Source organism: Corvus moneduloides, chromosome 21 (genome assembly GCF_009650955.1).
Source record: "Corvus moneduloides isolate bCorMon1 chromosome 21, bCorMon1.pri, whole genome shotgun sequence".
In the NCBI taxonomy this organism is placed as follows: domain Eukaryota; kingdom Metazoa; phylum Chordata; class Aves; order Passeriformes; family Corvidae; genus Corvus; species Corvus moneduloides.
The window spans coordinates 1,126,339-1,149,817 of NC_045496.1; the positions used below are offsets into that span (position 1 = coordinate 1,126,339).

At 44.3% G+C, this 23,479-nt stretch overlaps 1 protein-coding gene across 2 annotated transcripts in view; it reads right to left on the reverse strand.

Moving 5' to 3' along the window:
• Nucleotides 1-181: 181 nt before the first annotated feature.
• NEK6 (NIMA related kinase 6) overlaps nucleotides 182-23,479 on the reverse strand; it is a 47,146-nt gene continuing 23,848 nt past the window's right edge. For both annotated transcript variants that reach the window (XM_032130428.1, XM_032130429.1), the window contains exons 3-10: nucleotides 22,910-23,050; nucleotides 21,928-21,990; nucleotides 20,707-20,817; nucleotides 17,313-17,421; nucleotides 15,957-16,064; nucleotides 9,031-9,125; nucleotides 5,194-5,307; nucleotides 182-2,485 (exon numbers count right to left, since the gene is read on the reverse strand). In XM_032130428.1, coding sequence (XP_031986319.1) covers nucleotides 2,375-2,485; nucleotides 5,194-5,307; nucleotides 9,031-9,125; nucleotides 15,957-16,064; nucleotides 17,313-17,421; nucleotides 20,707-20,817; nucleotides 21,928-21,990; nucleotides 22,910-23,050 — 852 coding nt within the window. In that variant the 3' untranslated portion in view covers nucleotides 182-2,374. The remainder of the gene's footprint in view (nucleotides 2,486-5,193; nucleotides 5,308-9,030; nucleotides 9,126-15,956; nucleotides 16,065-17,312; nucleotides 17,422-20,706; nucleotides 20,818-21,927; nucleotides 21,991-22,909; nucleotides 23,051-23,479) is intronic.

Consider the following 23,479-nt stretch of genomic DNA (forward strand, 5'->3'; position numbering starts at 1 on the left):
CTCCTTTAGAGCAGGTGAGGCTCGTGAGCCCTGAAGGGCTCTGGGACTGACCCCAAGAGGTCTGAGCAGGTGAGAGCTGTGCTCCCCCCCACGAACCACCTGGCACTGGGGGCAGAAAAGGAGCTGCTTTGTTACCTCAGTCCAGGAACAAAACACCAGGAATAAAACTACTCTGCAGAAGTCTAATTTGATAGGTTTTAATTTAATAGAATGTAAGAAAACAGTGAGCATTGGTGGTTCTGAATTGCTGACCTTGCCCTCCAGCAGACACTGGTGTCCTGCTACCTCAGTGCAGGGTATCATCAGGGTCATCAGGGGATGTTGATGTTATTGCTTCCCTGTCTGCTGTAGATACGGACAGGATACAGGGCAGATCCAGCATCATTTCAAGTCTGATGGTCTTGTAATTCACCTCCACTTGGACCTTTAACACTGGACTTTTTTGTTTTTTAAACAAAGGTGTTTATTTTGGAAATATTTTTTTTATTTATTTAAAAATGCACAATTGCAGAAAAATTACTTTTTGAAATACATTTCTTTATAAGCACTAAGAAATTTTATGTAGCAAGAAAGTGACCCGACTTCTCCAGATACTCATTTTTGAGCTGAGCTTCCCTGGAAGCCATGGCTCCAAGGAAAGCTGCAGTGGAACCAGAGGGGGTTCAGGCTGAACTCTGGGAAGTGCTAAAGAAGCTGGTATAAATAACCAAGCTGGTTGGCATGGGAATGGTGGGAGCCATTTGGTGCCTCCACAATGTTCTCCTGCTGATTTGAATTTCCCACATCTCTCCTGTGAGCAGCAGCCTCAACTTTCTGCTGAGAACCCTCAGTAAAATGGCACCTTGCATTAATGATACCAACCATATTCACAGCAATTAATGGCTTTTCTTGGTATCCCATAAAATTATTCCCAAATTTGAGAGGAAGTAGTTGGAAGATGGCACTGCAGTTTTCCTTAAAGTAGAGAAAAGTAGGTTAAAAAAATCCACTAAAAGCATATATATGTATGTAACCCTCTAACCCTAATCTTAGTTCAAAAAAATTTAAGGATTGTAAGCTTTCCTTAAGAAAAAAAAACAGGCACAGGCTGCATTTGAACTGTCACACACAAATCTATACATTGGCACGAGCCCCTGTCACATGTGGAAGCGGCACTGGAGCAGCACAGGCTGAGGGATTTCCTCTGGAGCACCGAGTGCAGCCCTGCTCCTCCCGACAGGCACATGGAATGGAGACACTGGAACGTGAATCCACGGCTGTTCCTAAAGCAGTGAGTATTTCCATTGACAGTAATGAAACAAATCATTGATTCAATGAATGAATTTAGCTGGTTGACAATTTTCATGCAGTTAAAGACGATGACTCCTTCAGATCAGGCTGAGATTTTATAAACATTCACATTCTGTAGTGAGCTTTCACAGTTTGAGAGAAGGGGCTGATCCTATGCAGAATTTCATACACAAAGCATTTCATTTATTTTTAAAAAATTTTCCAAGTGTTTAAAACACTGCTGAAGTTCCACTGGTAGTACCCAACGTACTATGGAACATGTAAAAGTCTCTGCACCAAAACTGAGTTGGCTTTGATAAACACTGGTTTTAAACAAGAACCTGGAGGTGAAGAAGAACCATTCCAAAAGGGAAAAATGAGGGTAAGGAGCAATTCTCTGCAGGAGCAAGGCTGGTTGGGGTTTGCTTGGCTTGTTTGTCTTCTTTTCCCCAGGCTCATGTTTAACTCATCTCTGACAGAGAAATGCATCAGCAAAATACTCTTTCAATTAAAAAAAAAAAAGAAATCATGAAACAAAAGTGTTTCCCACCCCCCAACCTGTCCCAGTTCCTAAGTCTGAAGAGGAGGAAATTAATAAAAACATAAATGACTGCTTTAAAATATACCAAGTAAAAACTGAATTTCCTATTAACCATTTGCAGAAGAGGCAAAGTAGCAGTTATACAAATTACACAAAATCTATGGTAATTCTTACATTAGTATAAAGTGATTTCACTGAAGGAATTATTTCAATATTTCACATTACAGTTAAGAGAGAAGGTCTGGCAAAGGCCGAGCCCTCAGTAATAGCGGCTATCCTAGATTACACACGACAGTTTTAAGAAAGGACCCTTAAATGATCTACATCCATAACATTATTGGCCTCAAAAATAAAAAATAAAAAGAATCACTTGCAATACCTCACAGAATCTTCACGTTAAAGCACGACCACCTGTAAGAGTCCTTATCAAATAACCTGCAAATGATGGAGCCTCTGCTGTGAGTGCTCAACCTCCCACCTGTGTGACCTGGCACCAGTCGCTTTCAGCTGAGAAAAAGAATTCAAGTAAGACTGAGCTGTGCTGGCTCTGCGCGGCCGCGGCGCTCATGTGCTCGAGGTCCACACGTGCATTTGTTTGGCTATTTGGTGCACGTAACTGATGTCAGGCCTTTGATCTGGGTCGGGGTATATGCACATGCTCACCAGCTCCCGCAGCTGCAAGACAGCAAAACAGGCAAATGTCAGTGAATCCACTGCTGTCTTCCTGGAAGAGGCTGCAGGAATGTCTGCCCAAGGGCTGGAGGCCGCACCAGGAGAGGGGAACTTCTTTTATACACATGTTGCTGGGCAGATTGCAGGCATGTGTCTGTCTCATGTCTGTGTGTCCCACCTCCAAAAGAGCCAGGAATAACCTTTTCCACCAAATTGTCACTAAAGATTTAAATTTCCTCCACCCCAGAATATTTTACATTGTGCAGGAGGACCCTGTGCACCCAGGGCTAGGGAAGGGAAGGGAAGGGAAGGGAAGGGAAGGGAAGGGAAGGGAAGGGAAGGGAAGGGAAGGGAAGGGAAGGGAAGGGAAGGGAAGGGAAGGGAAGGGAAGGGAAGGGAAGGGAAGGGAAGGGAAGGGAAGGGAAGGGAAGGGAAGGGAAGGGAAGGGAAGGGAAGGGAAGGGAAGGGAAGGGAAGGGACTGAGGTGGGAGGAGAGGAAGGACCTGCCAGTGAAAGGGAACTGAGGAAAGGAGGACACTCAGCAGAGCTCTCAGGAACAGCAGCTGTGCTGCCCTTCCCGCACCAACCCCGGCACTAAACCCGCTCAAGCCTTTCAGTGTAACAAGTCTGACTGGCACTTATGTATCTTAAGCTGCTGGACACAACTAGGAGATCTTGGTGTTTCCTAAAAGCCTTTATGAGGAGGAGAAACTGGTCATTGATTATGTTTAATAAATAAAATGCAGAAGAGCTGGAGTCTCCCCACCTCCCAGCCCTCTTTATTGTGCACATGAAAGATTGTAGCTTTTAATTATACAGACACTGAAAGCTGCTCGTACCCCTGAGGCACCAGGAGAAACAGCCTTGAGCCTCTGATCTTCTCACATCCTCCCAGTAGCCACAGTGCCAATTATTTTAACAGTAATTAAAAGCATGGCCATAGAGCTATCAAGCACACGACTTCAGCTGCATTAACAAACATACCCGAAGTTTCCAGCTCTGGATGGAGCGAGGCCCAGTCCTTGCTCCCAACCCAGACCTGCTGCCTGGCCCTGCCCCATTCTCTGGTGACTCTGAGCAGCTCAGGGCAGGGACATTGCTGCCTTCATGACCCTGAGACCCCAAAGAGCGAGCATGTATCTCAGCCCTGACCACAAAACTCCTGCAAACAACTGAAAATGCTTCTACTCTGCCCAGGGCCTCTGCTATCAGTACCATTTGTCCAAACAGTAACTGTGCTCCCTTGTGACTGCAGCACTGAAACACAGCCCAGGCAGTTCTGTCCTCACAGGCATTCACCAGCACCTACAGGAACCAGTGGGCTGAGCCTGGATCAGCACCACCAGCCAGCATCTCCAGTTACCAGCAAATTTGTTCCCAATATAGAAAACCAATCCTGGCTGGATCTCAACTCCTCCTGCTTCCAGCAGCATGCAGTTGCTCACAGGACGGCCTGGACTGGCGAGGCACAAAAGGCCACAGAGAAGAGGAACATCCCTGAAAGAACTAAAGCAGAGGCTCTGCCGCAAACACTGCCACAGGCACAGCCTCCACCAGCATCCAGTTAATAGTGCATGAACCATCTGGAGTTCTGTGGGACCCGGCGCCTTTGAGCTCTAAACCATCCTTCTCACCCCGACTGTATCACTGCACTACATGCACTCTTTAGCACTGCCAGAGGGAAGCAAACAGACAGTAATTGTAAAGACAGGAAACACATCTGTCAACTTACACTAATTCCTGCTGCCAACAGGCATATCCTGAAATGCAAGCTGCAGCAGCACGGCAAAGGGACACGCAGAGCCGGGCGCTGCTACGGAGCTTGGGGCAAAAAAATTTTAAAATTCACTTTTACAGACTAGTTCTCAAAGCATTGTTTTGCACGAGTTACTTGGTAAGGAAAAACAAAGCAAAAAGTAAAGTGTGGCGCGGGGTCCCTCCCAGGGCAGAGGCCAGAGTGGCTGCGCTCAGTATTTCCTGGCATCCTGCCTCCTCCTCAGGATGCTGAGGAGGTAGAGTGAAACAAAAGAAAAACCCCACGGGATATAGTGAACATTTAAAATTCCATTAGCCATTTCCCTTCAAATAGAAGGAAAATGTAAGGAATGAGGAGGTTAAGGAAAACCAGCTGCTTTGTCGAGGTGAGGCAGAAAAAAGTCAAGCTCATCTCAAGAGGCCCTGAGGAAACCCAACGCACATGTCTGCAGCTGGGGGAGCAGGAACTGGGACAGTGGGGTTTATGCACTGGTTCAGATGCTGCTCCCCATTCCTCATGTTCAGACACACAAACCCGGACTCAAAAAGCCCCCATGCAGCTGCTGTAGAGGTGCTTATTGCATTAAACTAAATGGCTTTTCTTCTCTTTTTCTTAAAATGAATCCTTCCCCACTTTGTCACACACTGAAGACTTCATAAACAAACATATCAGTGCTCTTTTATGAAATGTTTTATGGGAAAGGAAGCAAGGAGAGGGCTTTCCCACGGCTCACTGCTGGTTTCTGCCAGCCTCACAGATCTTCAGTTTCACAATATTCCCCATATTAAGAAATCTTTTTTGTTTTGATTTAGGTTGTCAATATTCAGACACCACAAAAGTAATTTCCCCTGTTCTTCCCTGGATGTGGGGGGTTCTCACTTGGGTTCCCTTTCTCTGTGCCAGCAGGAACTTCACTGCACATCCCCATTCCCCTGCAACCACACTCCCAATTTACCTTTTCAGAATAATGTTCAGCTGGAAGAGGTGGATAGTCACATTGCTCTATTTTTTGGCAAAGAGAAAACAGGTTCATTTTATCTCCATAGAAGGGACTTTGCAGAGCTGCCATCTGGAGAGAAAAAAACAAAACGCTTCAGAAACACAAAGGATTTGAGAGCCCTCGGCGCTGCCAGTTTGCAAGAGCCAATTTTGTTCTCTGCCAGTGAGCAGAGCAAGGGATGCTGCTGCTCCCAGCCTGCCCCAGCCCAGGCTGCTCCGAGATCCCAACAGCTCTGCAGCCCCTGTACGGCTGGTGCCAGGCTCTGCCAGGCTTCCAAAGAAAAAAACCCCAAGAAATAGGATGCTCAGACCACCAACCCATCAGTAAGAACTCAAACTGGCTCTAAGACAACTCTGAAACCCTCTCAGATACAATCATCTCTCTCAATCATTGGATATTTAGCTGCTTAGAATATGAAGGACCTTGTAAGCATGAGCAATGCACATCATCTTTTAAAAAACCCAAAACAACCTCAAAACAAACCTATCTCCTGCTGGAAATCTGCTATTTAGAACAGAGTAACCCAGGCAGATTTGAGAATGAAACTCCTGAAAATGTTCCTCATCAATGTGGTCTTTTTCCCCTTTCAGTTTCATCCCGAGGCCAGCTGAAGTTGATGCTTCTCACTATGCTTTAAGGTGGTTATTTGATGATTAATGGTCTGTTGCTCGTTACCTGTGCAGTGAAAGTGTCTGGAGAATTCTGGCTCATTCTGACACACAGTGAGCTCCCAGCAGAATTGAAGAGAGCCAATACCAAATCTTCCAATCTATTACCCCACAGTGAGGAACCAAGATTGATGGATTATTAGTGATTTGGTGTCAGAGAAGCTGTTTTGATGAGGGCAGGGGTTTAAATGCTGGGTTTGGGTTGGATTCCCAGAGGCACTGCAGGAAGGGGCTGCAGCCAGGGGGTCTCACCAAAACCTCACCACCACTAACACACATCCAAGTGCTGAGCATGCAGGACACACCAAGATAAACCACTCTTTGTTTAAAACATACACGTATCTTTTAAAGAACTTGAAGTTACTATGTTTCTTCCTCACTCCTCACCACTACTATTAGTAGTGACACTAAGTTACTCCTCACAAACCCGCAGACCTGAGGGGTGACAAGTCTTCTGACAGGATCCTAAAGAGCCCAGCACAGGACAAGAGCGTTTGGAAGGTTTTGAAGGTAAAAGGGGAAGTGCTACTGTTACTTCATTACTGTCATGACAGTAGCAGGCATATCAGTGGGAGAAAAATTACAGAGTCCCATTAGAGACTCTACTCCCCAGTTAGGATTGATAGCAAACTGCTCTCAATCAGTTAAAACAAACTGGAGAGCCCAGCACGGACTGTTCCAGGGAGAGCACTAATGGGGGCATTAGGGAAAGCACAGAAAGCAAGCAAAGGTTAAACAGAGCCTCCAAGATCTTGATACACACATCAATAATGCCAGTGAGGGTGAGAGGGATTTTCCAATTCCCATTAACTTTTCACTCCAGGTTAAGTGCTCATGTGCAAAAGGGGAGGAATGAAAAGGAAATACTGTGGGGTTTGGGATAGTAAATGCAGGGAATTAAAGTGGAAGAGAGAGCACCCAGTTGTGACTACAGCAGTCAGGGCTGCAGGGCCGTGACCACAGGCACTCCAAGTATCTCACTAACTACAGTTTGTGATGCTGCGTTGGGGTTTGCTCCTGACATTTTGATTAGAGCAATTACCCCAGGCCAGCCAGATCTCCATGGAAAACGCCCACCACGCAGCATGACTGGTTCAACATCCAGAAATGGGAATCCCTGTTAGTGTTTAAATTGATCGTCTTGCCAGAACTGCTGAAGTCATTGCTTGTAGCTACATTCTGGGAATTAACAACTTATTTTTATCCCCTCCAAGTTATCTTGCTGACAGATATCTACAGGAAGTGAGGGATGAAGACAGTTACTACTATATTGATAAGATTTAATAAAAATCACTGTATGATTATCAATGTCAAAGTTAAGTGGTGCTATGTGGCATCATGTCCCAAAGCCCTCAATGTTCCCTAAGTGGATTCCAGTGGACACACGTGTCTCTGAAGGCAATTTGTACATTAAATCTCTCTGCAGCTTATCTACACAATCTATCCAGAGAAATATCAGAAGTGACTCATACCCAAACAAGCATCCCTTCCTTACTTCTAAGCAAAATGGAAAAACACTCTCCTTACAAGACATTAGAGCAGATAAAACAGTTCCTTCAAAGACACACAGATCTGATGCTTAATTTTCCGAATTCTACAAAGTTTAAGAAGTCAAGTAGCTGTTTAACTACTGAACATAGAATTGGTACCTGTCCAGTCCTCCCTGGAATCTGCAGTATCTCACAGCTCCTGTTCCCTAAGTTAAGGCTTACCTACGTAGGAAGGAAATTTCAAAACGCTTCATATGCCAAATCTTTCAGATGTTACTGTAGTACTGCTACTCCTACCACAGAATTATGTTTAGTGTGCAATTAATTCAGCTTCTTGAAATACAAGGAGTACCAAGACTCCTGTGCCATAAGGGGACCATATTGCCTGCAACAAAAACATATCTTAGCACAACGCTAAATATTTCTCTCTGCATAAATCTGGAATCCCATCTCTGGGAGCTCAGCCTGGAGTGACTCAGAGCACCCCAGCACTGCAGCAGCACCCAGGGAGTGGAGTCTGACTGGGGCCACTCCGGCTGCTCCCAACAGACCTGGCCAGGCCAACACCCCAGGGTAGGGCCACAGGCCTCGACTCAGAGCCTTACAGATGTTATGGGAAAATTTACTTTTATCCTGTCGTGTCCTACAAAGTTTGTTTAATCAACCAGCTGAAGTCCATGCTCAGCTATAGCAGTTTTCACATCTGATGTGCTCACAAAATTAATTACATTTCTGTTTATTCTCTAATTCCATGTGATTACCCGAAGTTGTATTGAGAAGCAAAATGTCACCAGTTCCCATAATCTGTTAACCACAGAGGATGTGAGCAATATTCTTGACTAAATATCCCAGAGATTTTTAATTCTCTGGGCTGGGATAAAAGCTTTCTAAATGTTGGCATGCACTGTCACTTAAACTGGAAGAAGCATCCATCTAAAAAAAGATTTAGATTAGATTACAAAGGAGTACAAGACTGTTCGATACCCTATGATCCCTGCTAGAAATGAAATCACAAAACCAAAAGCAGTTACAAAATCATAGCACTTATTTTCAGAACACAGGTAATAATTGCTTTTAAGAACCAGTTGCACACTGGGCAGTTCATCCAAACGTGCCTGCTCTGGGTCTGTGCCTCAAGCTGTAAGACAACGTACAATTAGAAAAACTTCCAGCCATAATCTAGTAGTTAGAGACACCAACTTCACATTACATAAAACCTCTGCTTTTCTTTATTGGAAGTTCCCAAAATTAAAATACCACAATTGGTCAGAATTCCGTCTAAGAAACCAGTAACCTGCACTCAAATGAATTTGCCATTTTCAAAACAAATGCAGTCAGGAAAAACTCTGACTATGCTGCCCTAACAGAGCTCTGCTCCCAGCAGGAAGGAGGAATGCAGTGAGCTGGCTTTCCATGGCTTCATCCTCCACATCTGCTGTGACCTAAATTAACTTTGTGCAAGTGCTGAATGGCACAACCCCTTCATTCATGCTCAGAAAGTGCACAACAAACACAAGTCAGCTTTTTCCAAGGATTCTCAAAAAGTTGACTACAGGCAGCCTGACCTACTCAATTCCTGTCCTGAACTGTGTGGTTATGGAAAATGCAGGGTAAAAAAGTGAAAAGATACTTGCCTCATACAATAAACAGCCCAAAGACCAGATATCAGACTTAAAGTTATAGCCGTTCTCATGTATTCGCTCTGGGGACATATAGTAGGGAGTTCCCACTGCAAAAACAAACAAACCAGGGGTTATTGTCTTGCAAGTGACTGTGCAGCCTGTGTCATACAGAGAGAAACTTCATTAAAGGCTCAGGTGTAGCACAAAGACCTGATCAGACCCAAATTTATCATCACATACAGAACAGAGAATGGTGAACATTGTTGAAGATATCTTCTGCATTTCTGACATTTGAGAAATGCTTTGTTTCCCTTCCAGGCTCCCAAGAACCTTCAGAGTGTCTTGGATGGACAGAGCCATTGGAAGGGATCATCCCCTTGGTTCACCAGACTGCACTGGGTGTCATGACTGTGACACCAGAGCAGGACTCGGGGGCCAGCACATCACTGAGTGCTCACCTGACAGGGCACAAAGTGTCACAGAGTGACATGGGGGACCTCTGACAGGTCACCAGGCCCTGCAGGGGACACACTAAGCCCAGCACCAGCCAGGAATGCAAAGCCTGTCTGAAAAAAACAAGATAATCATTCCAAACTTTAAAACCCTGCTCTGACTTGAAGTTATGTCAGAAGCTGGGGGATTTCCATGCACTTCCACAAGTCTGTATTTTATCAAAAGAAATTTACTCAGTATTTTGGACAGAAGTTACAGGAAATTATTAATAAATTCCTTACCTCAAAAAGGTTCTTTTTTAAATCCTAAATAAGTTTCAGTTGTGGTACTGAAAGTACAAGACATCCTGGCCGTCTCAACTACATCAAATAATCCTCAGATACATCATTTATTAAAACATCCAAGGACTGTATATGCTCTTTTCTCCTGCTTCCCCTGCTTGTCCATCCCCTGTCAATTTTTTTTTCCTTTTGGCACTCACTGTATCCTTCTCCTAATTAAAGACCTTTCTTCACAAGATGGCAAATGTTTAATTTGCCTGTAAAATTCAGTTTACAATTTCTCCATTTGAAATGCTGCCTGAAGACAGCTGCATGACTAATAAGCAGCTGAAGGATGGTGCTGGAAGTGGAAGAACAGGCACCACCTTCTCCAGTGTGCCTATGGAGGGATCTGCACACTGTGGGAAACAAATGAGTTCTGGGGCACAAAGCAACAGCCTTGAGAGGCAAAACCCAGGCCCTGGCACCTGCACAGGTGACCCAGCACAGAGAAGGTAATTTATTTGGACCCCCAAGATGGTTCAGTGATCAGCTGCCCTGTGTGATGAACTTAGCTCATGCTTTCAGGTCATTCCTTTAGAAATTACTTCCCTTTCAATGTGAAGAGTACCCTAATGAGAAGTTACATTTTTGCAAATGTAATATACAAATATACAAATGACAACATAGGAAAAGTAACACATGGAGATGACTTTGCTTCCATGCTCAGGAGGAGCAGGTCAGACTGGCACAGTCCCAGACCTGGCTGGGTTTCATTGCCTGTGAAAGGGGGAAACCAGAGTCCTACTAGTAGTTAGTAATTTTTACTAGACTACCCAGAGTAACTTCCCAGGACACCAGGAGCAGAAAGCACTCATTCAGAGGCTTTCTGTGGCTCTATCCCATGTGCATGCAACATCCACACGATGGACAGTACAGCTCTCCAAGTAATTCCCACACATCTGCCAGGTTTCTGTACAAGAACTGACTTGGCTGGGATAGCACTGATTCATTCTCCTGCTTAAAAATAAGCAGCTGCAGAAGAAACGGTGATTCATTCCAGGAAGTTGTGGAAGACACTTCTGGAAGTCCCCACAGGGCAGCAGTGTAAGACCCCTCCCTACCTGCAACTCTTCCTCACTGCTGCTCTGCCAGCTGTGCCAGGAGCTCCAGGAGCCTTGGAGCACAGGGCTGGCAGGAGGAGCACCAGCACCAGCCCCACTTCTGCTCCCTCTGGTCCCTGAGCTCAGCGGTGCCGGTGCCAGGGCCCCGGAGCCGCGGCTGTTCTGGCACTCAGTTATTCCAGGTCACTGCGTGGGCACCTCGGAGCAAATCACAACGTGTGGGCTCCAGGGGCAGGCCCTGCTGCCGTGGGAGCAGCTCTGCTGGGCGGCCCCACTGTCGGTTCAGATCATGCCTCCCCCGGCCGCCGTGCCAGCGGTGACAGGGCTGTGACAGGGGTTGTGGCACGGCTCAGTGCGTCACCGGCCCTGGATCGGGGCCACGGGGCTGCTCCATCCCATTAATGGCTCTGGGAGCACTCCACGCCTGAGCTCATTTTGTGGGTCCACCTTGCACATTTACCTATCATTACTGTAGTCTTGTCAGCAAATGTACAAACAAGCAGGTCTCGGCGTTTCAAAACTGATGCATTAATTTTTAAATGACTGTCATGATAAAAGACTGACAAGGCCAATTCTCTTTATGGCCTGTCCAACATTACGTGGGAATCTCTTGTAATGAGCATCTTCTAGAAAACTGCACAAGGCTTCCAGTCCAATCAGTCGGGGCTCGCCATTGCATCCCATTAGTCAATTTGACAAGAACAGTCTAATCGGAGACTATTAATCAGAAACTTTCCTCAGCATCTGCCCTGCTGAAAATACAAAATACTGCTCAGATTCAACGTTACTCACCAGGTGGTAGAGCAATACATTTGAAGTTATAAAGGTCACAAAACCATAGGGAAGATTATGGTTAAGGAAGGAGCTTCCTGCTCTACTCCTGGAAGTTGGAACCCTTTACTTGAACATCAGCCACTTCAGTGATGCCAGAGCATTCCTGCTCTCCCAGCACTGCCCGTGGGCAGCTACAACAACCCTGGCATAGCTGCAACATCCAAGGTAGGGAAATCCTAATTATTCCCAGTTAAGATTAGGAAGAGAGGCAAAGGTGGCAAAGTTATTCCAGAAATGAAATTCAAATTCCATTCCTCTCACATATGCAAACATGGCTCAGCCACGAGCGAAGCTTCCTGTGAAACTCATCCCTAGCTGCTCCTGTGCAAAACCACGAGAAATCTGATTTATACTTTTAGGAGGCTCTCTCAGTCTCATTCACTGCGTTTGATGCAACCCAGACAAGCCTTGCACAGCAGAGGCTCTCCCACACTTTTACACAGACTGCATTAGACTGACAGCGCAGAATATTTCCAGATATTTTTATAGGCTGTGTACATTGAGGCTTTTTGAATGCCTCCATGAAAAACAAAAAACTGCCCAGTTTTTCAAATAGTAATAAAGTTTTCCCAGAACTATTAGCTTAGCTTTAACATGAACAACACTAGTGCATGTTCCACGAACACACACAGAGCTGAGAAAAATTCCTGAGCATGCTTTAATGCTACCTGGTGATGCAAAGACAGCAGGGAAGCAATTCTGCTGGAAAATGAGAGTCTGGATTTCTCACCTGGTTCACCCTCTCCATCCACACTTGTAGGTTACCAAGAAAAATGTACAGCACTATTTAAAAGGAGTTGAGGTCTCAAGTATCCCTTTCTAAACTTTTGCATTCTTTCGGGTGTATTTCCAACAAGGCAGCTCAGGTCTTTTCCCAGGAGAATTTGGGAACTAGCTGAGGTTAAACTGTGGTCAAACACACTCAAATAGACTTTAAATTCCTTCAAATCTCGGTGTGAGGTGCCCCCCCCCCCCCAAATTTTCATGATAGAAACAAAACCAAAGAAGCAGATGAAATCTATTTACTCTTAAAAAACCCCAATATTTTGTGCATAATATTGCAGCTGTTGTTACAAGGCCTGCTGCCCTAAGCTCTCTATTTTTTCTTCATTATTATTATTGAATCACACAACCCTACCAAACTCAAGTTTAGTTCAGTAGTTGGGTTGGGTTTTTTGGTTGGCTGGTTGGGTTTTTCACATGTAAATAGTACAATCTACCTGCAGCAATTCTGCATCTCTCTTTTCTTCCACAAATACTATACTAGAGGCAAACCAAAAGGCCAGAACTCCAAACACACACAATATTGGCTGGTGATGTTTTCAGTGGATTTCTTGTGTCCATTTTTTCTTACCAAGTCCTGATTACCAGCTCCTCCAAGCCTGGGGATTTTGTTTCAGATAGCAAACTGGCTTGGCACGCAAAAGAAAGGAAAAAAGGCAGACAAATGGTCCATTTATTGAAGAGCTCTTCAGTTCCTTGCTGTTCACCCTCACATCCAAGCAGGAACCAGAAGGAACGTGTAACCCCGTGTACTCCAATCCAGGGCTATTGGCACGTTCTAAACTGGGAAGATTTTGGCTTATGTGAATCTCCCGAAAGGAAAATCTGCTCCAAGTATATTCTTGTCCAAGAATAAATAATAAATCATCTGCTCCAAAACAAGACTGTTCTGTGTAAAATTGGTTTCTTTTGGGGTTTGGTTGGTTGTTTTTCTTATTCCTCTTGTTTCCTCAAAATGTAAAGCCAGTCAGAAGCTCTGGATAATGCCAAGTTTATTTGGCTAAAAACAGACATTATACCAGTTGTCAAAAAAGTTATTCATTGTAATATTAATGGAAATTCTCTGTATTTATTAGAGCTCCTATTAAAACAAGATCTACCAGCTTAATGTTAAGTTTGCCAAAGTCCGAAATTAGGGAAGGATGGTGAACCACCATGTTGTAACAAGTAGTAAAAGTCACCTTAGCTATGCCCAGTACCTTTAAAACATGAATTTGCTGGTAAGGCTCATATGGGAGGAGCTCTTCCCTATGGAAAAGTATCTCCTGTCTTCTCTCCAGGGAGAAGAGGCAGTGGCAGTTGAGGGGGTGCCCTCTAAACTCCCGCAGCCCCAGCTGGTTCCTGCTGCCTCTCCCAGCACCACGGGAGGCTGGAGGCGTCCATGCTGCCCCTCTGGCAGGTGTGCCTGTGGAGGTTTTCCAGGGGCCAGGGCTTTCCCTGCCCCAAGGTCTCCCGCTGCCCCGGCGCCGCTCCCAGCTCCCGCCGGCGCTCAAAGCACGGTGCTCGCCGGCATCTCACGAGCTGTGTACAGGCAAATCTTTCATTTTTCTTTCATTACCCCGGCATGTACTGTCACTTAATTTTTATGTATGCAATCCTTCCTGACAAATATGATCTGCTGCCTGGTAATTCATCTGACGTTCATTCTGTTCCTTGCTCTAATTACGGCTCCGTTCCCACCGCCGCGGCGGGCGCTGCCGAGCCCCTGCTACACCTGTCAGCCGGGTCGGGACTGCCTGATGCCCTTTCATGCCAGTCTGCTGCTAGCAAATACAACCAAAGGGAGAAATGAGATGAATATATTTGCATAAGCCGCACATTCAATTCATGGGTCAGCAGCCAGAGAAATGATGGTTCAGGGCGGTTGCCGGGGCAACGCAGCACCACAAGTGCCCGCGTTCGGCGTCGCAGCCCAGCCTGCACGGGTGCCCCGCTCTGGTGTGGGGTGTTCGTCCCTCACAGCTCCTTCAACAAATGTCTTAATTAAACCAAACCCAACATCAGTCGATTTCCTGCTGCTACAAAACCTCTGTCTCTGGCAAATTATCAAAAACATAGAAAGAAGCTTCACATCTGCATATTTTTTGATTGTTAAAATATTCTTTTTCACTTGGATCCAAGAACCACTGGAAATGGTGATGTGTCCATCCCTCCCACAACACCTCCAGTCTCACTCACTGCTGCTCCCTCAGTGTCCTGCACCTCTCACCTGTTTGCAGGACACCGGTGATGTGAGGAAGGGCAGGGTTTGTGCACCGGCCGCTGAGCTCTTCCTACTCCAGCTTTCTCAATTAAGAGAGAGCAGCCCTGGTAAAGGTCACAAGCTCGGCTTACATGTGCAGCCAGCTTCCAAGCCCCAATTTATTCTTATTAGTATAATAAGTGCAGCAGTCAAACTGGATAAGATCATATAATTAGACGTGATCATATTTTGGCCTGTTCAGATGATGTGATTGTAACTTCCTGTGAAGAGGATTTATTTTCATCTATTAAGTACGGTGGAGATATATCCTAGGACAGCTCTTGATACAAAGGGAAATCTATTTTATGAAAGTAAACTATAGAAATGCCTCCTATTTTTTAAGCACACTCAAAACAAGGCAGGTATTTTCCTTCCTTGTGCACTGAGAAACCCGGTGCTGTTGGCCAGTATTAGCAATGAAATTTGTTCACATCTAAGAAAGGATTCAGCAAGACACACTCAGTGGAGGGAATTGCACGAACACGAATAGTGAAACAAATATTGTGTGTTCCAAGGTCAACTGACAGACATTAGTGTAAAAGAGCCTAAATACTGCACCAAAAGCCAAAGTTCCTTCACTGCTGTAATACAGAAGCACCTTTGGGACTCAAAAAATTCAGACCCATTAATAAAAATGGAAAATCAGCCACCTCTCAAGAGGTCACAGACACAATTATGAAATACTTTATACTGTAAGACTTAAAGAATGAACTGCATAACTGTGCAATTTTTTACTGCACTGGAATTAATGTTAACAGTAAAAATGAGGAAGACAACCTTGAGATATGTGGAAGATATGAAGAGAAGATGGATGCTTAAAGCATAAGCCAGATTTCAAGTGAAGTCCCTTTTTGGAACAGATGAGCCATGAGGGCTCACCCACCTCGAGCAGTCACAGCCCCAGTCAGGGCAGAGCCCTGATAAGCAGCTGCTGTGAAAGGTATTGGGGGTAACATTGAATTCCAGCAAGCACAGTGCAGGCAAACGTGGAAAAGCTGCCTTTGTTACATTTACTGTAAAACACACACCAGGCCAGGCCTTCCAGAAAAAAAATAACAAATGGATTTTAAAACAGAAGACACTTACTAATGCCTTCAAAGAGCATTTAAAACACCCACGGCTGGAAATGCAGTCCCCATCCCCTGACTCCCACTCGTGTCACCGTGGGAGGACGGACACCCTGCGTTTGAACATCAGAGCTGACCGTGCACGCCAGGCCCTGCTTAACGAGTACCAGCTTACCTAAGGAATGTGCTGCGGTGGTTTTAGAACTAAAAAACCGGCCTAATCCAAGATCTCCCAGCTTCACCACCCCTGTGGCTGTTATAAACACGTTGGCTGGTTTTATGTCTGCAAGAAGAAAAAGGTAAAAGGTCAAAGCCACAAAAGGTTATTTGGTTCTAATGCTGCAATAGAAGCATCGCCTGGAGCGCTCGCGGTACAAAGAGGCTCGAGCAGAACCGTGCTTCTTTGGAGCTTTGATAGGCTCAATCTTCCAAGGCTTCGAGCTCTGCACAGACACAAAAATCAGAGTGTACTTCCCAGCACACAAGAAATACCAATGAGAGAAAATGTAGGAAACAGCTCAACAGAACAGAGGCAACCTCTTTAACTGCTGGAAATCAAAGAAATGAGCCCAGTTCTCCTTGGGAATGATCACTTTCCACAGGAAACTGCACTGCCCACCACCATCCCCTCATGCAAAGGGTAATTACTGTTCCACATATACATAAATTCCAGGCTCTACACAGCCTAGTTGGTTCATGGAGGGTAGAAATCACTACAAGCCCAGTTTCCCAAGCAGTCATATCAGGACTGAGTTAGAGGCTCTTTCCTCATGTTAGAGCAGTCTCAACCTGAGAGGCTCCACATTTCAGTCACCAATCACAGACCTAATTCAGGTACAATTGATACACTTCATCAGGGGATGCATAATGGAGCAAAAATGACATCACACTGCTGAAAAATATAGTGAAGAATTCCCTCCTTCAAAGGAGCAAGGAAATAACAAGCAGCTGAGATGGGTGTTGGTGTCTTTGGGGAAACTTGCATTTCCTGAGTCCAGTCCTTCCCAAAGCACTTCACTGACACTGAAAGCAAGAGTGTAATTTTTGGATAGAGCTCAAATTTATAAGATGTTCTGAGACAAGAGACTGAAAAATAATTAATGAAAATAGAGAACAGGTTATGAGAGTGTGGGACATATTTGTATTAATTTTTCAGAAAAGCCTGCAAGACAGGAAAACTCTTCTCAACTCTCTAAGGTCACAGCTAATATAACGAAGACTATTTCTTGGAGTTCACTGTATCCAGGAGTCTCAGCATTTTATTTCTGACACTTTTCTAATGGCAAGTTTGACACTTCTACTTAATATCAGTGTCTGGAATACAAAGCAGCTCATCTTCCTAATACCACACTCACTTTGGCCTGAATGCTTTAACAATGAGGCAGAGACAGAAGGAGAAATCCATCTTGCAGGCTCCAGCCTCTCTAAACATGCATTGGCTGAACATCAGCATAATTGTTTTTGAATGTAGGCGCTTACTAATTGGAACATTATATTATTATTCAGTGAAAAGAGACTGAATTAATGTTACCTCTGTGCATCACCCTGCGGGAGTGCATGTGTTCCACTGCACTGCATAACTGCACAAAATATTTCCACACCGTCCTTTCTGGGATTAACCGTTTCTGCTTTTTAAAATACTGTGGGAGGAAATAAATAAAAGATCAGTGAAAAAGCAACATATTTGACTCGTTCCTGGAATTGTGTTAGTCAGCTGCAGGTTGCTCATGTCTTCCAGATCTGCAGCTGTATGACTTTTCTTCTGATTAGCTTTTAACTCCTCCTCTCTGTGTGGAAACTTCGTTGCAGTTCACTAATTAACAACTATTATGAAAAATATGCTTAAATAGGTTTGACATTTTTGAATGGACACAATTATGATTAGCATTAATCTCCTTAATTACCTTGCAAAACATATTTAATGCCTCAAAACAACAAATGTCTCAAATATTTTGCCTTAAGAAACAAAAGACCATTAAAAACCCCCTTGTAAACATTCATTACTGCATCGTCCACTAACAAGGATAAGGAAATCTGCTTCCCTTTTTTAAAGGACGGCCAGAACATCAATAAAGTATCCATGTTTCTTCTGTGATCAGGTAGAATAATATATTCTATTTCATGCATAATGGGAACACTAAATGAACTGCACTCTGTAGTGAGACTGAGACACTCCTGATCAGCTGGGTGTGTTTAGGCAGCGCCAAGCGCAGCCGGGTCCAGGTTCCAGGGACCTCTGAATGCCCCAAAGCTCTCAGAATAATGGGAAGCATAAAGCACCACCACAGAGTGCAGCATGGCCCTGGCTCCCTGCAATACTGGAGTCTTCTTCAACCCACTACAGGAATAAAGAACCAGCTGCACACTTCAGTGAAGGCCAAACATTACAGACCTTCAGCTGCTCTCCTTCCTTTTCAGGAGGGCACACCAGCCGTGTCTGGCACCCCACCCAGGCATCCCAAAACTGCAGGGCTCGGATTGTTGGTCCCTGGCTTCTCACTGAGCCAGCTCCACAGCCAGAGCATTAACAAGATACACTTATAACACTTCCAGAGGTTTCCCATTGCTCCTCTTGCCCTGCCACACAGGCTGTCACTGGGAGCGCCGCACACCCTCCTGCCTCACCACAGCTGCACTTCCTCTGCTGCACACCCGTGAGAATTCCCAGCTGCAGCAGGAATAAAGGAAGGGAATGGCTTGCTGCCCCTTTCTGCATCTCATGCTTTCCCCTCTCATCAGTGACATCTGATGTCCGTTGCCACATTCTCTATTTTATGTGAAATGCTGTTACCAGTTCGTGTTTGACTCAAGCAATGGCAAATTTTCTTTTGTAGATCATCTGTGAAGGGGCACGACTGTGCAATTCCCCAGGCAGCAAATCTGACAGATTGCAACAGTCTCAACCCAAAACTCGGGAGAGAGCACAGAGGAATTACAGAGGGTGAGGGAAAAAGTGTTATATACACAATAAAATTATTTAATTCTCGTTAAAATACTTAAGAGTGGATATGCAAGACCACAAGTGATAATTTTCTAAATGTCATGTCCAATAAGGTTCGCCTGACATTTACAAGGAAGTCCCAACTCTCCAGTGGGTTTTCCTGCAGCTCTACATTTCTCATAAATAATGCAGGCACCGGGGCGTGACAGAGACAGGCCCTGGGTTTATCACCCTCACACCTTCCGAGGGTTGTCACCACTGTTCCACTGAAAATCCACACAGGAGCTTCAGCTCCCGGGGAGGGGAGAGAGTGACACAGAGGGGCTGGTGAGGAAACTCCCCTGCTGCAGTGGAGCTGCATTTAGGAGGAAGCTTTTGTTCCCTCTTGGGTTTAGGGCTTGGTTTTGTTTTTTTTTTAACCTCTGTTAAAAAAACCCCAAAAACTGAATTTCCAGATTTGCACCAATCAAAAAACTTCATTTATAAGACTTTGAAAAAAACAAATGCATTTTCTTCATGCCTGAAATACAGAGGGAACACAGAGCTGGTGCACTGGAAGCCAGCACAGTCCAGCGCTGGGCAAGGCACCAATCTAAGAATCTACCAGTTATGTTTTGGAAAATGCAACTCTTATTATAATGACATAGAAAGTAATTTTAAAACATTAAATAGCCAACCCCGATAAGCAAATGAACATATTTGTCAGTATTTTAAACTGAAAACTACAGAAGACCAAAAAATATAAATATTTCATATAATGAAATCTTACAATTTTGTAGGTAAAACTTTTGTAAGCTAAGATTGTAAACTCAAGCAGAGCCCTTGCACAGTCCAGGATGTCTCACACACCCCTAACCCCTGCTCTCACAGTCCTTGGGTTTTTTCCGTCTTCAACCACAACCACAAAAAGCCTGAGATGAGCTGCAAGTTTCCCAGGAAATGGTGGGAAAAGAGCAAAATCCAGCAGAAGCCCCAAGGAAACAGGGAGGACAAAGGCAGAGCTGCTGCATGGGCAGAAGGAGCAGCTGAGCCCCCCAGCTCCCCGAGGCTGCAGCTCCTGGGCTGGGGCAGATCCCCCTTCCCTCCTCGAGTGAGGCTGGACCTGGGGATCTGGGGCTCTCCCCAGGAGTGACTCTGCCAACTGCCTGCTCCCAGCACTCGCCCAGGGCCTCTCCTGTGAGACGAAGCAGATTCTCCTGGATCCTGTAAATTTAGCCATTGACTATGGACTGAATGGGTAACTTGTTTGACAGCCTTTGGCCTAGTGCCTCATAGCTCTGCTGGCAAAGAAAACAAATCTGTTAATAAGATATTTTAACTGTGACAACAAGGAGGAAGAGAACTTTCCAAACATTCATTTATGATAATTACAGAAAAATGATGGCAAAAACCAGGTAAAACATGGAGAGAAGGTTGAGAGTGCTAACAAACATGATATAACACATCTGTTCTCACAAGGGATGTATGCCTAAAGATTAACATGTCAAAGAAAATATAAAAGCAGGTGGTAACAGCTTAACTAAAGCTGGTTTGCAGCAATACAAGTATTCCTAAGAGCAACATAAAAGAAGAACAAGTACTTGAAACATTTTCTCAAACCCAAATCCCCATTGCAAAGAAAGTCAATACACTTCCTTGAACGTCTTCAGAGTGGCAGACAGGCAATGTGAATAGTGAATCCAACAGTAATTAAATGTCCCCATCAATCACAGACTGAGTAAATCAACTTTGCAAATAACACACGTGTCCCACCAGATCACAGACACTTGCTCCCCTCTGCAGCAGTGACCAGAAGCTCAGGGTATGGCCTGGGATATTCAAAATGCCATCAGACACTTTCATTCAGATCTGAAGGCAACCTGGGGGTGTGCAAAACTGCAAGAGGAGATAAAAAGTGCTTCTAACCCATCTGTGCTCACCCCACTGCTTTGGGTCTGCCTAATCCTAGTAGTCTGCAGCACCTCCAGGACGGACACATCCTTACCTTAATCATCTGGGAGAGATCCCCAGCATCAGCCAGCTCCAGCACAATGTTGAGTTCGTTGTCTTCAATAAAAGAATCCAAATACTTAATTATATTGGGGTGGTTCAGTTGCTGCAGAGGGAGGGAATGCAAGAGGAACAGTTACAACGTGGTCATGACAACTCCCAGACACAACACCTGCACCTCCTGTGACCCACGTGCAAAACGTTCACAGTCGGTGCACCCACAGCCTGGGCCGAGCTGCTACAGACAAAATCCTGTGAGAAACAGCATTTCTCACAGGCACAGCACCCTGGAAATGTCCTTAGCAAAGAGCAATTCCACCCAAACAGAGTGAAACAACCTCTTCTATCGGAAACTTGCAAAACATTTAAAAGCAATTTCCTGAAGGATGCCTTGTTAAGCAATAACTGATTTTTTCCCCCCATTAAAAAGAAACAAAGCCCCAACTGTTGGTTACAGTACTCAAGGTCTCTTTGCCCCTTAAAAGAACAACAAAACTAAATTACAACTTTGATGGAGGAAAGTAACACACAAATTGCACATGACACTATTATCTGATTATTTATGCTGGCTTCCTCACTAATTCCTTTCTTTCATTTCAGTATAGCTCATTCTTATATTCACTACTGATGCTTGAATTTTTTTTTTACTAGAACCCAAAAGTACCACAGATCCTCTTTCTGAATGTAAACTTTGGCATTATTTTTCTCCATGACTATTGAGCAACTGGCTCATGTTTATCCTTCCCTGCAGCCTACAGAGTCAGGCTACAACTGCATGAATTTGAACAGAAATCCCTAAAATCACAGGCACAGAAGTAATCATTTAATACTTTTAGAATGAAATTTGACTAGTTAAACTAAATTTTTAGCCTTCTGCAATCTGTTGCACTTACTAAAAATAGATATTTAAAGTGCAACACATCTATGTTTTTAATCAACAATTTAAAATAAACTACCAAGGCATTAAAAATCACTAGTTGCTTTAATCACTTAAACACACTCTGGTTTCACAGCCTTTATCTAAATGATCATTTTTCATGTGTGATATTTATACACACACATACGTAACATGTACAGGCAAAACTGCTTTCCCCTTTACAGTGTAAGCTTTATTTGCCAACCCGAAAACAAATTTTTTCACAAAATAAAACCAATCAAAAAAAAAAAAAAAAAAAAAAAGAAAAAGAAAGAAAAAAGTCATCATAAAAATTCTTACCTTCAAGAGGTCAATTTCTTTAATGCAGTCTTGCCTTGCCTTAGCATCCATCATTTCAAAAATCTTCAAAGACAAAAACATTGGAGATAAAAATGAAGCAACAAAAAAAAGTACTTTATACTTTAACAAGCAGTTGGTGTTTCCTTCCCCAATTTGTACATGCTCTACTGTAATGAGTATTCACACAATCCTCAGATCAAAGAAAGATCAATGTTTTCTTTATTTTGAAACCACTACAGGGATAATGTTGGGGTAAAACTAATTTTAAAACCCATAGGCAATATTCTAAGCAGCACAAAAAATAAAGATACAAGTTTGTGAATTTGCTGCTGTGATTTTCATTGATTTAGTTATTATTAATTTCATATAGTAAATAAAAGACAGAATGTTCACTTTTCTCTTTTAAATAGATATAGCTTCCACTGATTTCTCTGTAATAATTAACAATAACATTAAGCATTAATATTCATTCCACAGTAATCAGCAAGTCACTAGAAATGAGAGTTTGGAGGATCTGTTGAAGGATTAAAGGCAAATTTCTTCAAACAAAATGCTGTTCTGAATACTGCCCAATACTTTCAGCCACGTTTAAAAAATCTACACTTCTGGCATCCAAGTTTTCAAAAATTCTTCTCAAACTCCACCAGCAAGCTCCAGCCTGTTTCCCTTCCGTGTTCCTGTGGTTCAGCTGTGCTGGGATGGCATCTCCTCATGGCACCAGCACAGCCCCAAGGCCTCACTGTTTCACACATTTAGTAACAGTTTGGTGAACCCTTTTCTTAAAGTGAAAGGTGAAATTTAAAATAAATATGAAATGGCAATACTGCTAGGTAATTCTGATTTGGACACAGGAGCCCACTGCAAGGCGATGAGGGACGAAGAGCCTGGAGGGCAGAGTTATCTGCCTCCAGGTCATCTGGCAGGCCCTTGAAACATTCCCATTCTGCTCTCAAAGCAGGAGACTCTGCACTGAAATGCTCACCTGGACTTTCTTCAGTGCCACAGGTTTCCTGTCCAGGAGACAAGTTGCTCTGTAAACTTCGCTGAATTGGCCTCGTCCGATCTTTTTCTCGATCTGAAAATCTGCCAAGGTGCAGCGATACGGGTACGACGTTAAATGTCTCTGTCAAAGGAAAGGCAGTCAGGGACCCGAAAGAGCCACTCAGCCCCTCCTGCTCTCACTGCTTGTGGACAAGGGTTTCACCTCGGCTGATGAGAATGGAGAACAGCCCGACCACAAATGCATGAATTCCTTGCAGATGCAGCAGTAACATAGGCTGGAGGAAGCCAAATGACTTCTCTAAAAAGGGAATTAAAGTCTTGCCTTCCGTGTAAGTAACTAATTAGTCCCAAACTGCTCTCCCTCGTTGCACAGCCTCTCATCAGCTCTGCCTGCCTGTGTCACCTGGGAGACGCCGATGCTGCAGCCAAGCAGTCCCAGGTAAACACCCAGGCAGGCAGGGAGACACAGCCTAATGAGGAGCGCGGACTCCATGGACTGCAACTGCTCCCAGGAGCCCTTCTGGTCTCCTCTGTAATTAGCACGGCTGCC